We start from the raw sequence: 13,043 nt of genomic DNA, 5'->3' as shown, positions 1-13,043 counted from the left end.
TAATTAGCCGCAAACTACCAAAAATAATTTTATACGCATGTACATTTGTAAAGAAAGACTATTTAAATCGTATTCATTAACTGTTCAAAAATGATATTTTTACATCTTTGAATTATTAGTTAACTCCATTATTATTTAATGAACCTTTCAGTCTGTTAAATTAGATTGTGACTCCTTGAAAAAAAATGTTCTATTTTACTTTTGATTTATAATTGTTGTTACTTTTTATGTATTAAACATATTAGAACAACTTCAGTTAAGTTCTGAAAATGGTTTAAAATCACTTTCTAGACATTAAAAAATGACTGACATGCATATGATATGTTGAAACATCTTAATAAATTTCTTGTTTGTTTTCAGAAACTTTCACGACCTTAGCCAGAATCACTTTGAAAATATACTATCATGTGACTTCAGTTATTTACAATAATTCATGTAATAAATTCATATAATTTTAATATATAATAAAGCATAGTAAATTTTTTAAAATGATACTACTAAAACAAATATTTAAGTCTTTCAAAACAACTAATCTGATAAACGATTAATTAAACATCTCTCTTCTAATGAATATTATGTACTAACATCTGAATAATAATTTTAAAACATTTGCATCCATGTAAAAAATTAAATAAAATTTAAAAAATATTTCTTTTGTCTCTCCAAATTATAAATAAATAAATATGCAATTATAGCTTTAAAAAATTTATGTGTATTTAGTTTGTTTACTATATTTTTATTATAGATATATCATGTTTTGGTTTATTTAAATTTAAAACATGCTAAGGACAACTAGAAACTTACGTCTTATCATTAAGAGAAGGCGACGCTGATGAAGTCTGTGTATCATAAATAACAACAGGGCAAGAATCAGAAAAGACGTGACAGTGCTCGCTACGAGACGCAATCCAAGATTTGTTGCATTTATTGTTTCTGTGTCTGAAAGGATAAATTTAATTGAAGTTAAAATTACTATGTTGTAATTAATAATGAAAACTAATTTATTTTCTAAATAACACTAAATTTTTTGTTCTAAATTTTAAAATTTAGAGCAAACAGTTTATACAAAATTTAATTTTGTATAAATCATGAACATAATTTGATATACTTTATGGATATTCTATTCAAAAGAGATTTTAATTTATATAGAATATATTTCAGTATTTAATTCAAATCTAAAGTAAATATAAAATAAATAAATGTATTGGAAAAGTTTCCATGAGACATAATGCTAGTACTTAAAAAAATGTAATTGAATCTAAGACGACAGAAAAATATTAAATGAGAAAATTTCTTGAATGTTTACAGTTATTTTATCTATCCTTTTCAAAAATTTTCCTTTACTGCCTTCTACTACTACAAAATTCAAGCAGTATTATTTTGAGGATAGAAATAAATTATCTCCAAAAATGTTCAATTAAATAATATTTTCTTATGACTACAAATAAATTTACATTTTTAAGTTGTTTAATTTTTGAAAAAGAAATTTTACGGTGAAATCATATGATCACAAATACTATTCTGCATCTTCTATAATGATCGAACAATAAATCATCATATTAAATAATTAAAAGTACAATTTGTATTTTTTCCCCCTCTTTCTCATTCTTCTTCTTCTTGGTGCCATATCAGATTCCTGACGTCGGCGACACCTGGCGTAGGTTTGTAATCCGCCAAGGTGTATACTAGGGAAAGTTACTACCCAGAGTGGTTTCCCGTTGCCTTCTCTGGGGCGCGATGTTGCGCGAGGGGAACTAATGCCTTCCGGGAGGACTTTTATGGGGAACTGGCCTCCTATTTAGTCGTTATTGGCAAGGAGAAAACCCGGAAAACTCCAAGCAGCCAGCCTGTCCGATCGCGGTGCGAACCCACGACCGAACTCCCAGTGTTTAGGGTACGAAGACCACTCGGCCACTGGTGGGCAAGTCTTTCTCATTAAACTTTAAAATTATAGATCTTTTGGAATTTTTCCCCGCCAAGTAAAATTCAAAATTACTCATATAAAATGAAACATTTAAAACTTCACTTTTATACTATCATTATAAATATTATATTATTCCTTTCCCAGCTGTTATATATAACAGAGGAAATGTATGGCAATCGGTCAAAAAATGTCTGGCAAAGATTTTTACATTTTTGGACTCGGGACCTTGAAATGTTGAGAAATGCAAAAAATTTGGGGATTTTTTTTTCTTTATGTATGGATGTTTGCATTTGTTTGTGTATGCATGTGGGGCATGACTTTGTTTACCATGTTTGAAGCTTAACTCCCATAATTTTTGTCATAAATTTCTGAAATTTTGCATGGAGGTTTGTTTATTAGGGAGATTGATGCTACTAAATTTTGGTGATTAAAGGTTGTGGGGGTGAGGAGATAAAGTGGATCGTGTGTATCTCCAGTAGGGTCGGACTTAATTACAATTTTGTTATTAGCATTCACAATTTTTTTTTATAAAAACCCATTTTATAATTATTAAAAATATAAAGAGTTTTTTTAAATAAAATATAACAGATGGCACAACCAAATGTTGCTAGGAAAATTAAGCAACTCATTGCTAGATTTTTCTCATTAATTAACCAATATTAAATAAATTAAACCAAGAATTGTAAATTTATTTATTTTTTATTAATTATGAAAATGATTAGAATTTATAATTCTTGACTTCTATTACAAAAAAGAACATTTAGTTTGTATTTTTGTTTGTGGCAACATTGTATTTTGTGAAGTTTTGCAGACAGGTTTGTTTTTGGATTCACAGTGTCATTGAATTTCATCTTTTCTCTCAACATTTGTTCAGAAAATTATTGTTTCTTTTTATTTACATATTTATTTATGGTCATTTTAGCAAACGAATCTATGATTTCATTACTACAGACAAAGGTATCACCAAGAACACAACATATATTAACTTGACATTCAATTACTTATTTGAGAAGCTGGGGGTTGAGGCACGAGACTTAACCCTTTCTCTGATGTTGGTTCTTTGAAGACATCTCACAGTGTCAGTGGATGGCAATTGTTATGTTATGCATTTCTCTGCGGTTCTCAATTTTTATTTAGTTAGTGCAAGTGAGAGGGTTAGTGAGGTCGTCAATAAGATGTTGGCGATACATGAGAGAAATCAACCATTGTTAAAATTCAACAAATTAAATATAAAAACTAAATGATTACAAGCCTGAATAAATTCTAGAAATACAGGTCTTCACGTTCCAATGTACTTACAAACTAACAAACCAAGAGAGAATTTACTTAAAATCGGTTAATCATCCTACCTCTCTACTGTTATTCAGTAGTTGAGAGGCAAATGTCTGGGGAGACGATCTGAATGATAAGTTACAAAATAAAAGAATAATCCTTGGTGAACGATCGCCCCAAAGATTGGGTGCATGATCATTATATCCCCATCAGGTGTGGGAATTTGATCAGGTGACCTTGTTTAGTAGCGATGACACTCCATATGTGTCATCGCTGGGCCGGCTAAGACAGTGGGAATATGACTAATCCAGGCAGATGGTTTATTATTTCTTTTGATTGATGTTATATTCTCACTGTGTAATTGTTTAAGAGTCCACATTCCCATCTATCAACAATTAGTTGTTAAAATTCTATCCCCAAAACTTCTCAGGTTGAAGAGAGGAGGGAGGCTTGTTACCTTGAAGACTCTGTACTAACAGATGGATGTTGATAGTTAAGCTAATTCTGTGAGAAACAGACGAAATAAAGAAAAGTTTCTTATAATTTGGCTTTTAGCTAACATTCTACTGAAAAACAATTTCCTGAATCTCACACTTTCCTTTTGGAAACATAAATGAATAAAGCAATTTAAATTATTAAGAACAGAAGATCTAAATAACAACTTGCAACTGGCTAAAACAGACTAACTATTGTTAATATTTAATCAAAGTTCATTCAACGGAATACCGGTAATTTACCACTTCCAATCAAAAATCTAATGATGCACGAATATTTAAAAAATATTTAGAAAATCTTATTATTTCCATTTACTTTCAATATTTGTTTAAAATGTAATTATTGTCACTCGAAATACATCACTTTAAATTGTCTTGCTACAGATCATTTGAAAAGAGTTCTGTAAAATACAATGGAACAAGTCTATAAAAAGACACAAATAAAAAAAACAGACTTCATTAAGAAAGGATTAAAAGATAAATAACAAAATTTATTGATGCTGTAACAGAAGCAATTATTTAACATATATATTCACCAAATAGCAAAACCCTGCAAAGTTTTCTAATCTGTTTTTCTTAAAATAACCCAACCTTGGTCACCAGCTAACAGATTAATAAATCTACAATTTGAAAAGTTTAATCCATCTGATATCTCTCAAACAATTAATAAAATATTGTTAAATTATAGCATTGTAACAAATTCAACAACATTAAATGTTCCTTTAAATTTAGTCCAAATACATATAGGAATTCTACACTTATAAATTTCTAATGTAAAGAATACTATCAACATCTAACTGAAGCAAATATACTATGCTTGTGTTCACTATTATGAAAATTTTTCTAAACGTATAAATTTTATTTCTATAAAACTATAAAAAAAAGAATGATTTAGTATATAAAACAAAAAGAACACAGCAACATTTGATGGCGCCATCTGTTATGATATTTTAGTAAAAAACTTTTTATATTTTTTTTAATTATTATAAAATAACAAAAAAATTAATTGTGAGAGTAGGAATGGGTTTTATAAAAAATTGTAAATGCTAATAATGAGTAAAATTGTCATTAAGTCCGACCTTATTCAGGATATGATAAGACCTTATTCTCCCCATCCCTTGACCTTTAACTGCCAAAATTTAATAGCATCAATTCCCGAATACGCAAACCTCTCAGCAAAATTTCAGAAATTTTTGACAAAAAGCACAGAAGTTATTAAGCTCCAAAGAGGGTGAACAAAACTGTGTCCCTCACACACATGCACCCACACATACAGAAAAAACCTCCAAATTTTTTTACATTTCTTGATGTTCCAAGGTTCCTCTGTCCAAAAATGTAAAAATCTCGGAGTTGTTTTCTAACCAATCGCCATACTTTCCCTCTGTTATATATAACAGCCAAAGAAGAAAAAAAAACACGTCTTTTAGTGTTAATGTCAAGACAACAAGTAAAACATTGCAAGCACTTTCAGTAAAATAAATTTATCACCAACAAGAAAAATTCGGGTTATGTATTTCAAAGTTATCCTTAATTGTGTTTATATTTGTTGTTTTATCATTAAAGTAGCACCATGGGATTACTTCTAATTTCTATTACTTTATCAAACAGAAAAACTAAGATTTATATTATTTAATTTTATATAAGTGTGAAAATTTGTAAATTTTTTATTTAAATGTCTAATTGTCAAGTATTGATAAATTGCAATAAAAGTGAAATAAAGAAAATAAAATCTGAATTCTGCTTTATTGGAACATACAATTAAAATCAATCATTGCTTCTCTAGCATTTCTGAGCAATCAAGTAAAGCAAATTTAAATTTTATTTTTAAAAAAACGATTTATTCATTCTAACTATAAATGAATTAATACACAAATTGCATAAAAATATTAAAAGACGATACCTTCTTTTCTGGTAATATTTCCGTTACCACCATACGTTTTATCCGAATGATCTCTGTCTAAACATACGAATTCACAGCATTTGTCACTGAGTGCGTGATACTGACGGCAATTCTCTGGAGGAGAGCAGAAGACAGAAATACACATTTCCGGTTTTCCATTTACGCAGGTGCACTGAGTACAGGGATCACTTCCGAGCGGAAAGTAACGTTCTCCCCGATCCACGATCTTCCCTCTGTGATCGAGACACGCACCTTCGGAAACAGACGAACCTATGAAAACAAAAATGTGATTTTTAGATACAATATAAAATAATGTTTTTCTGTTTTGTGTTCATTGTCAGAAACAAATGTTCATAACTGATTTAAAAAATACATAAATTTAAAATGGTAAAACAACGATTCATCTTTTTTGAAAGTGTAGATCGAAATCACCTATTTCATTCCTGCAATTTACTGTTCTTGCATTCCAAAGTCAAATGAATACTAAAACAAAAACATTTTGAAAGTAGAGAATACATGAAAAGCAATGCGACAGAGACTGGTACATTAAATTTAAATGAGGTTAAAAAATTCCATGCACAAAACCAAATGTGTAAGTTGGAAAAATTATTTTGAATAATAATAAAAGTTTTTCATTCTAGCATATATATGGTGTCCCAATAGCATACTGGATTTAACTGTGGAATAAAATGCATTGTTTATTGAATAACTGTGGATATTTTTACTTTTTACTAAAGTAAAATTACAACCCATTTCAGCGCTAAGTTACTTTTACATATGAAAGATGGTATCTGCCAAATATTCCTCGCAATTATGGTGGCACAAATGTACTCTTTTCACAAAATTACTCGTGATGTGTCCACATAATTCCGGCCCAGTTCTGCCATAATGCATCAAATCTCCATAACAAGTCAAGAATTGCCGGCAGGTTGTAGATATTGACATGAGATTTGACAAACCTCTATGTCAACAGCATTCAATTTACATCTGGCATTATTAATGGAACACCATTTAGTTTTCTTAAATATCAAGTATTATATGAATATTTATTAATGTTCACAATTCTAAAAGATTTTCAAATATTCAAACAAGTATATTAAATCATCATACAAGATTTTAAAGTTTCCATTCATTTCCCACTCAAAAATGTTTTGTTAATTATAACTGAATGGTGTGGAAGAAATTAATTTTTTTAATACATCAAGTGAACAGTCAGATTCCATTATTGGACTATTAAAACTAGATAATTACAAAGTAGTTTGGCAGAGGCCAGCCACCAGGATGCCATTTCTTGTTAATTATAAATAAATTTAACTTAAATCTTTTTTGAATTGCAATTTCTTATCTAATAATGATAAGTAATATTCTAAATTTTTTTGGCTATCGATTTAAATTTTGCTATTTTTAAGAATTTCAACAACAGCAGCAGTTGCCAACTTGTGTCAGTCAGTCAATCCCTCAACTCAAATCAATCCCTTGAGTATCCATTTTTGCAAAGACTCGCAAAGGAAAAATTACTGCACCTCTTATATGATTCTTTAAGATGCTAGTTCTAATGGTTAAGCTACTTAAAGGATTTTTATTATATTAATAGAAAAAGGCATTAATCAAAATATTTATCTTTAAATGAATAAGGCATTCCTCACTTATTTCTGGTTCTGTTCCTATGACTAGATTGTTAAGGAAATTGGTTTTTAAACAAGAAGCTTTTAATCATTTTTATTTATTCTGGATAAAGGAAACTCCAGCTTAAAACTTTGTTTTAATTTGCATCTCTTACATATTACAGAATATAAAAGTACAATCAGCAAAATTTATAAAAATGATGTACCAAAAACATTGAAGTTCAGATGAATATTTTAGTCACCAAATCCTTCAAATGCTTAATAAAGTACAAAATTATAAGCAAATTACATAGTCTTGGAGATTTGTGAACACTTCACTTAGTGAAGAAACTAGACTAAGATTAAGAAAGGGAGAGGTAGTTGTAAGTCTCAACAGTCATTAAGTGAAGAGTGGCTGTATTGTTTCCATATCTTTATTTACTTACATAAATTTGTACTGAATAATATAAAAACAACATAACTGACGTAACAAAATTCTCAACTGTATTAACTTCTTATGACTAGATATCCATAAATTACTAGAACACTACAAATACCTCTGTAAATTTGGTAAGATATTTAACATAACAATGATGCCAGCATGTCAACCACCTCAGAACTCTAACCCCCGTATTCACCAACACGAGTTAGAGTTAAATCTCGAGTTAACCAAACACCGCTTGCTTTACTTTTAGTACGCAAATGCTCATTAGTTAACTTTTAACTCTAACTCATGTTGATGAATACGGGAGTAAGAGACATTGGAAATTCACTAATCCAAAATTAAAGGCACGTGTATAAACTTTAAGAAAGAAAAAAGCCTGCCATACAATAAACCAGGATAATCTGTTATAGTTTAATTTTGCACTTGTGCAAATATTGTTTTTTTGAAATATTCACAAATTTTATTCATTTTTAATTTCTTACACGTCAGTTAATAATGCTGTAAACATACTTGTCGTCTTTTGTTTTATCATACACTTTATTGTAAAAATTATGTGATCATTTAAAATTTTATATTTTGTTCCTCTACATTCTATTTTTAGAACATTATTTGACCCGACAAAGATCTGGCTGCGATTGAAAATATTCGTCAGTACATATAGTTTTCATTGTTATATTAAATATCTTACTGGATTTACAAAGGTATTTGTTGTGTTGTAGTAGTAAAATTCTTATGTTAAATAACCTTAAAAATATTTTGACATTAAATTTCGCAACAGATTATCTGCATCTAAACTGGAATTAGATCAGATATAATAAAAATTGAATAACCTGTATGTCGCATTTATTTATATAAATGTTATAAATTTCTTTTGTATTTGAAAAGAATTCAATGTAGTTTCCTACGAGTGTTTTTCTGCTTGGCCTACTTTTTATTTTTGAATATTTCAAAGTGGCACATGTCAAAAAGTTCATTAAATTATGTATAATTTGCACACTTTTATATTATTTCATTACATTACATAGTACTACTTTACCCGACAAAAAAGTTGCAGTCGCCCATCATTTTATAATTTCAATGTGGTACATTCGGTCAATTAGATTATCTGTGATGTGACTTCACAAATTTATTGATATGATTAATCATATAAAATTTCTTTGGAGGAATTATCAAGTGTTTTATTAATCATATTTCCTTATGCCAGTTTAAAAATGACAGGCAATCGCAACCGTTTGTCGGATTTAGTACATATCAAAAATTATTTTTCGGACAGAAATTATAGATTCGTCAAGCATTATTCCAAACTAATTTATTAAATTAATCAGATTTTGATACATAAGATACATAAAATCATTTTTAAATCATTATTTTCTGATATTTTTGAAGTGTATGTCTCCACAACATAAATTTAAAAATTTACTGAAAAAAACTACATTCAGTGTAATAAGATACAGCTTCCCACCAAGGTTTAGATTCAGTTTACATTAAATTTTAATAATTAATTTTAATATTAGGTTTTATTTGAAGTATATAGATTGACGAATATTGGAAAATGATTTAAAAAGTAATTTTATTTGTTAAATCTTTAATCGCAGATCTATTACTACAGATAATGTAAATAAGTATTTTTAAATACTGCACTTTAAATCTGTGTATTTCTAATTTGGATCAGTTTAAAAAAATGCTGCATTTTTATTCTTTCGATGACTGTTCTGAAAGATAAGATTGAATTTTACCTTTCTTAATTTGCATATCAATAGACTTTCTGGCAAGATTTATAGAAAGAACAAAGGTTTATTGAATGGCTCATCATTAGCTGTCTTCCTTGCCAAACTAGTTATAAAAAGCCTTGAGAATACAGAGTATAGTAGAATCTATTAAATCTAAAATTAGCTATATAATGACTAAATTATAACCTGACGAAGGTCTCCGAAAGTGATTAAAAACATTCATTTTTCCAATAAATCATCTCCTGGAATAAGTATTGAAGATGTCTGTGAGTTGTAATTTGTAAACGGTTTGGAATCATGATCATTTGAAATAAAGACTTTTATGTACAAAATTTTGAAAATTTTTCACTTAGTGTCCAGTTTAACAATCAATAAGGTGTTTTTATGTCTGTTTTATGTTCAATTTTTGACCTTAAATAACTGATTATTATGAAACTAGATGTCTATTATAAACCATATTAAAAGATAATTTTATTTCTTTCAATTCTAATCGTTTTTTAATCTAATAAAGTAACTGCATTCTCATTAGACTTATAGCATTTCCTTGCCTTTTATAGCAATTAGAAATGCTTGGACTTAAAATTTGTCAGACTTTACATTGAACCATTCCGAAAATTAATGCAATTTTTGAGATATTTCCAATAAGCGTCAAAGAGAAAATATATAAGGACAAAAAACTTGGAGAAATATAGAGAAGTATATTTTATCAAGTCGACTGATATATAGACATTCTTCGAGAATATCGAGATAGCTTCTGATAAGATAAAATCAAATTCCTCTTTTGTAAAAATTTCATAACTCAACAATATCAAGTGGTTAATCTTTACAAAATATTTTATTCATGAAAAACTAATTATAATAGATTGAACTGAGTTTTATATGCATGAGTAGCAATCACATATAGAAAGCAAAACTCAAATATTTAAAAAACAATTTTAGGAGAATGGCAGTTTTTATTACTATTACTTTAACGAAGACTGCTTATTATTAATTTCTACTGTAAAGAGCCTAAAAAAAATGAAATTACCTAAAAAAAATGAAATTACAGCAACATCTTTATATATCTGATTGAAATTATTAAAAAATGTTTAGTTTTTGGTATAAAACTATTTTCAATTTACAAAAATTCATGTTAACAAAGGCTTTAATGGCATAAAGACTTCATAAACAACTTATGAAAGTCATAAATTATTATTTATGACTTTCAAAAGTTCATAAACAATACAAAAACATATTTTTTAAGTTTTGTTAGTCTGTTAGAATTCAAATATTTCCACAACTTCATCAAGCTCCTGCCAAATATTTATATACAGGGTACCTGAAAAGTTACTGTGCAGTGGAAAAGATTTAATTTTTATTAAAAATTTGCATACAATATTGCAGCTTGTCCCACAGCAAATGCTGGAAATGTCCCAAAGATACCAAAATCCAGGTCTGGAGAGTGGACCCAATTCCACAGATTACGAAATCGGCAAGCAAGTCTTCCAAAAACTATAGTCCAACCCCAAAACGTACATAAGTGAGCAGTGATGTCATCTACCACAAATGGAAATGCGAGACTGTATATACAACTTATATGTAAGGCATTGCATGCAAGACCCGTAAGTTTTCTGTCATTAGAAATTTCTCACTGCACAGTAACTTTTCAAACACTGTATTCAGTTGTGTTTGTTTAGTTATTGTGTTACGCTTTATGTTTATTTTACACTGTAAAACAAATAATAAACTTATCATTGGAAGGTACAAAATACAAATATCAAATGACTGAAATTCTACTGAATAATTATTACTGTTAATTTTTTATGACTATGTATAAGCATTAAATTCTATAAAAATATTAAGAACAAAAACTTTCAGATAAATTTGGTTGTTAAACTTTCACAAATTTTATTTTGTGAAAGTTTTGTGATTCAAAATACAAAATTGATCAACTTAGTGAGTTTGTTTTCCCCTTCAAAATTGGAAACAGTTACAACTTGTTTTGAATTGTAACTATAAAAAAATCCAGCAACAAGTTGCTTAACTTTCTCGGCAACATTTAAAAAGGGTGAACAAAATCATGCCGCATGCCCACACAAATATCCACATACAGGGGTGTAAAAACCCCGAGATTTTTTGCATTTTTCCACACTTAAAGATCCTGAGTACAAAAATGTAAAAATCTTGAGACTCATTTTTTTTAACTGATTACCATTTTGTCTCTCTGTTATATATAACAGAGCCGGGAAAGTGAAAATAAGATGTTTGTGAAAAAATTATCATCATCTGTACAAATTTTAAATTCTAAATAATTCTGAAAAGTTTAATAATAATTAAGCTTTTCAAATTTCATACTTCTTTACAGTAGAATCTCATTTTAACAGATTGCTTGGGTCACCAAAAATCATCAGTTGTTCCAAGAATCCTTTATGTCATGAACAATGGATTTCCCACACATTTCCCACATCTAGAGATCAAATAATGAATTTTTCCACAAAAATAATCATTTAGCCTCTACATTTAAGAATTATGTATACTTGAAATTATTTATCTTCTTGGAATCTCTATTCTTTATTCTATAGAAATGCGTACGTTACAAGAGCATATACAGTGGTACCTCAGGATACGAAATTAATCCGTTCCGAAACTGAGATCGTATCATGAAAATGTCGTAAGGTGAATCATTTTTCCCCATACGATTACACGTAAAACCAAATAATTCGTTCCAACGCGAAAAACATACTCAAATTAAAGCCAAGTAATACATTAAAAAAAATAACTGTAGTAAGAAAAACAAATGAAAAATGCGAACTAATGTAACGTCGTATGGTGAGTTTTTGTTCGTATCGTGGAGCAAAAATATGTTTGAATTTCATGTCATATCCTGAAAATTTCGTATGCTGGGGCATTCGTAACCTGAGGTACCACTGTATTATGTTGTATGTATGTAATAACAAAACTGATGGAAACTTTATACTCTAAGTGCAAAAAGAGCCTGTTTGTTTATGCCGAAACTCTTCAGAAGGTCCTCACGACTTGATGGTTTCATTAAATTTTGGCATTGCACAACATCATAATGTTCACTAGGTGGCTCCTCCTCAATTGTATCAGCCTGCTGACTCTAGATGTAACAAACGCATCGTCAAACTCTACAAATTCTCAGAAACACCTAAATAGTAAATAAACATTGAAAAAAATGCAAAGTTTACAATAGATGAGGCTAGAAAAAAAATCCGTTATTCCAATATCTCTCCAAAACTTGGATTGTATAAACACACAACGCACAAAACCAACACTAGCACTGTGAAAAGTTGTGTGCTGTGTGTTATTCCAATTTACAGATCCACTAAAAGAAGGTAAAATTACATTGATTTGGCTTGACCTGAGAAAAAAAATACATTATTTTGGAAAATCTGTTATTCCAATTCCACGATCCATTAAAACAAGATTCTACTGTTTATATATATATGTTAAAACTATATATATATATATATTACTTCATATATATATATTACTTCATATATATATATGAAGTAATATTGCTATTTTGTCTTAAAATAAATTATATGAAACAAATATTAATACTATAAAGTGTAAAAATAGAAGTATAATATGTATCGTAAATTATTTTCAAGAATAACATTTCTAATCTCCAAATATTTTTCAAATCAATTGCAATTCATTTTCTCTCTCTA

The 13,043-nt window shown here is 28.7% G+C and overlaps 1 protein-coding gene across 1 annotated transcript in view; it reads right to left on the bottom strand.

Moving 5' to 3' along the window:
* The window catches only part of LOC111617874, a 33,033-nt gene that overhangs the window by 5,012 nt on the left and 14,978 nt on the right, over window positions 1-13,043 (bottom strand). The window contains exons 3-4 of the mRNA XM_023359206.1: window positions 5,591-5,860; window positions 805-939 (exon numbers count right to left, since the gene is read on the bottom strand). Of these exons, the coding sequence (XP_023214974.1) occupies window positions 805-939; window positions 5,591-5,860 (405 nt within the window). The remainder of the gene's footprint in view (window positions 1-804; window positions 940-5,590; window positions 5,861-13,043) is intronic.

Source organism: Centruroides sculpturatus, unplaced genomic scaffold (assembly GCF_000671375.1).
Source record: "Centruroides sculpturatus isolate CEXI.00-Female unplaced genomic scaffold, Cexi_2.0 scaffold173, whole genome shotgun sequence".
Lineage (NCBI taxonomy): Eukaryota > Metazoa > Arthropoda > Arachnida > Scorpiones > Buthidae > Centruroides > Centruroides sculpturatus.
This window is presented reverse-complemented; position numbering and strand designations above follow the sequence as displayed.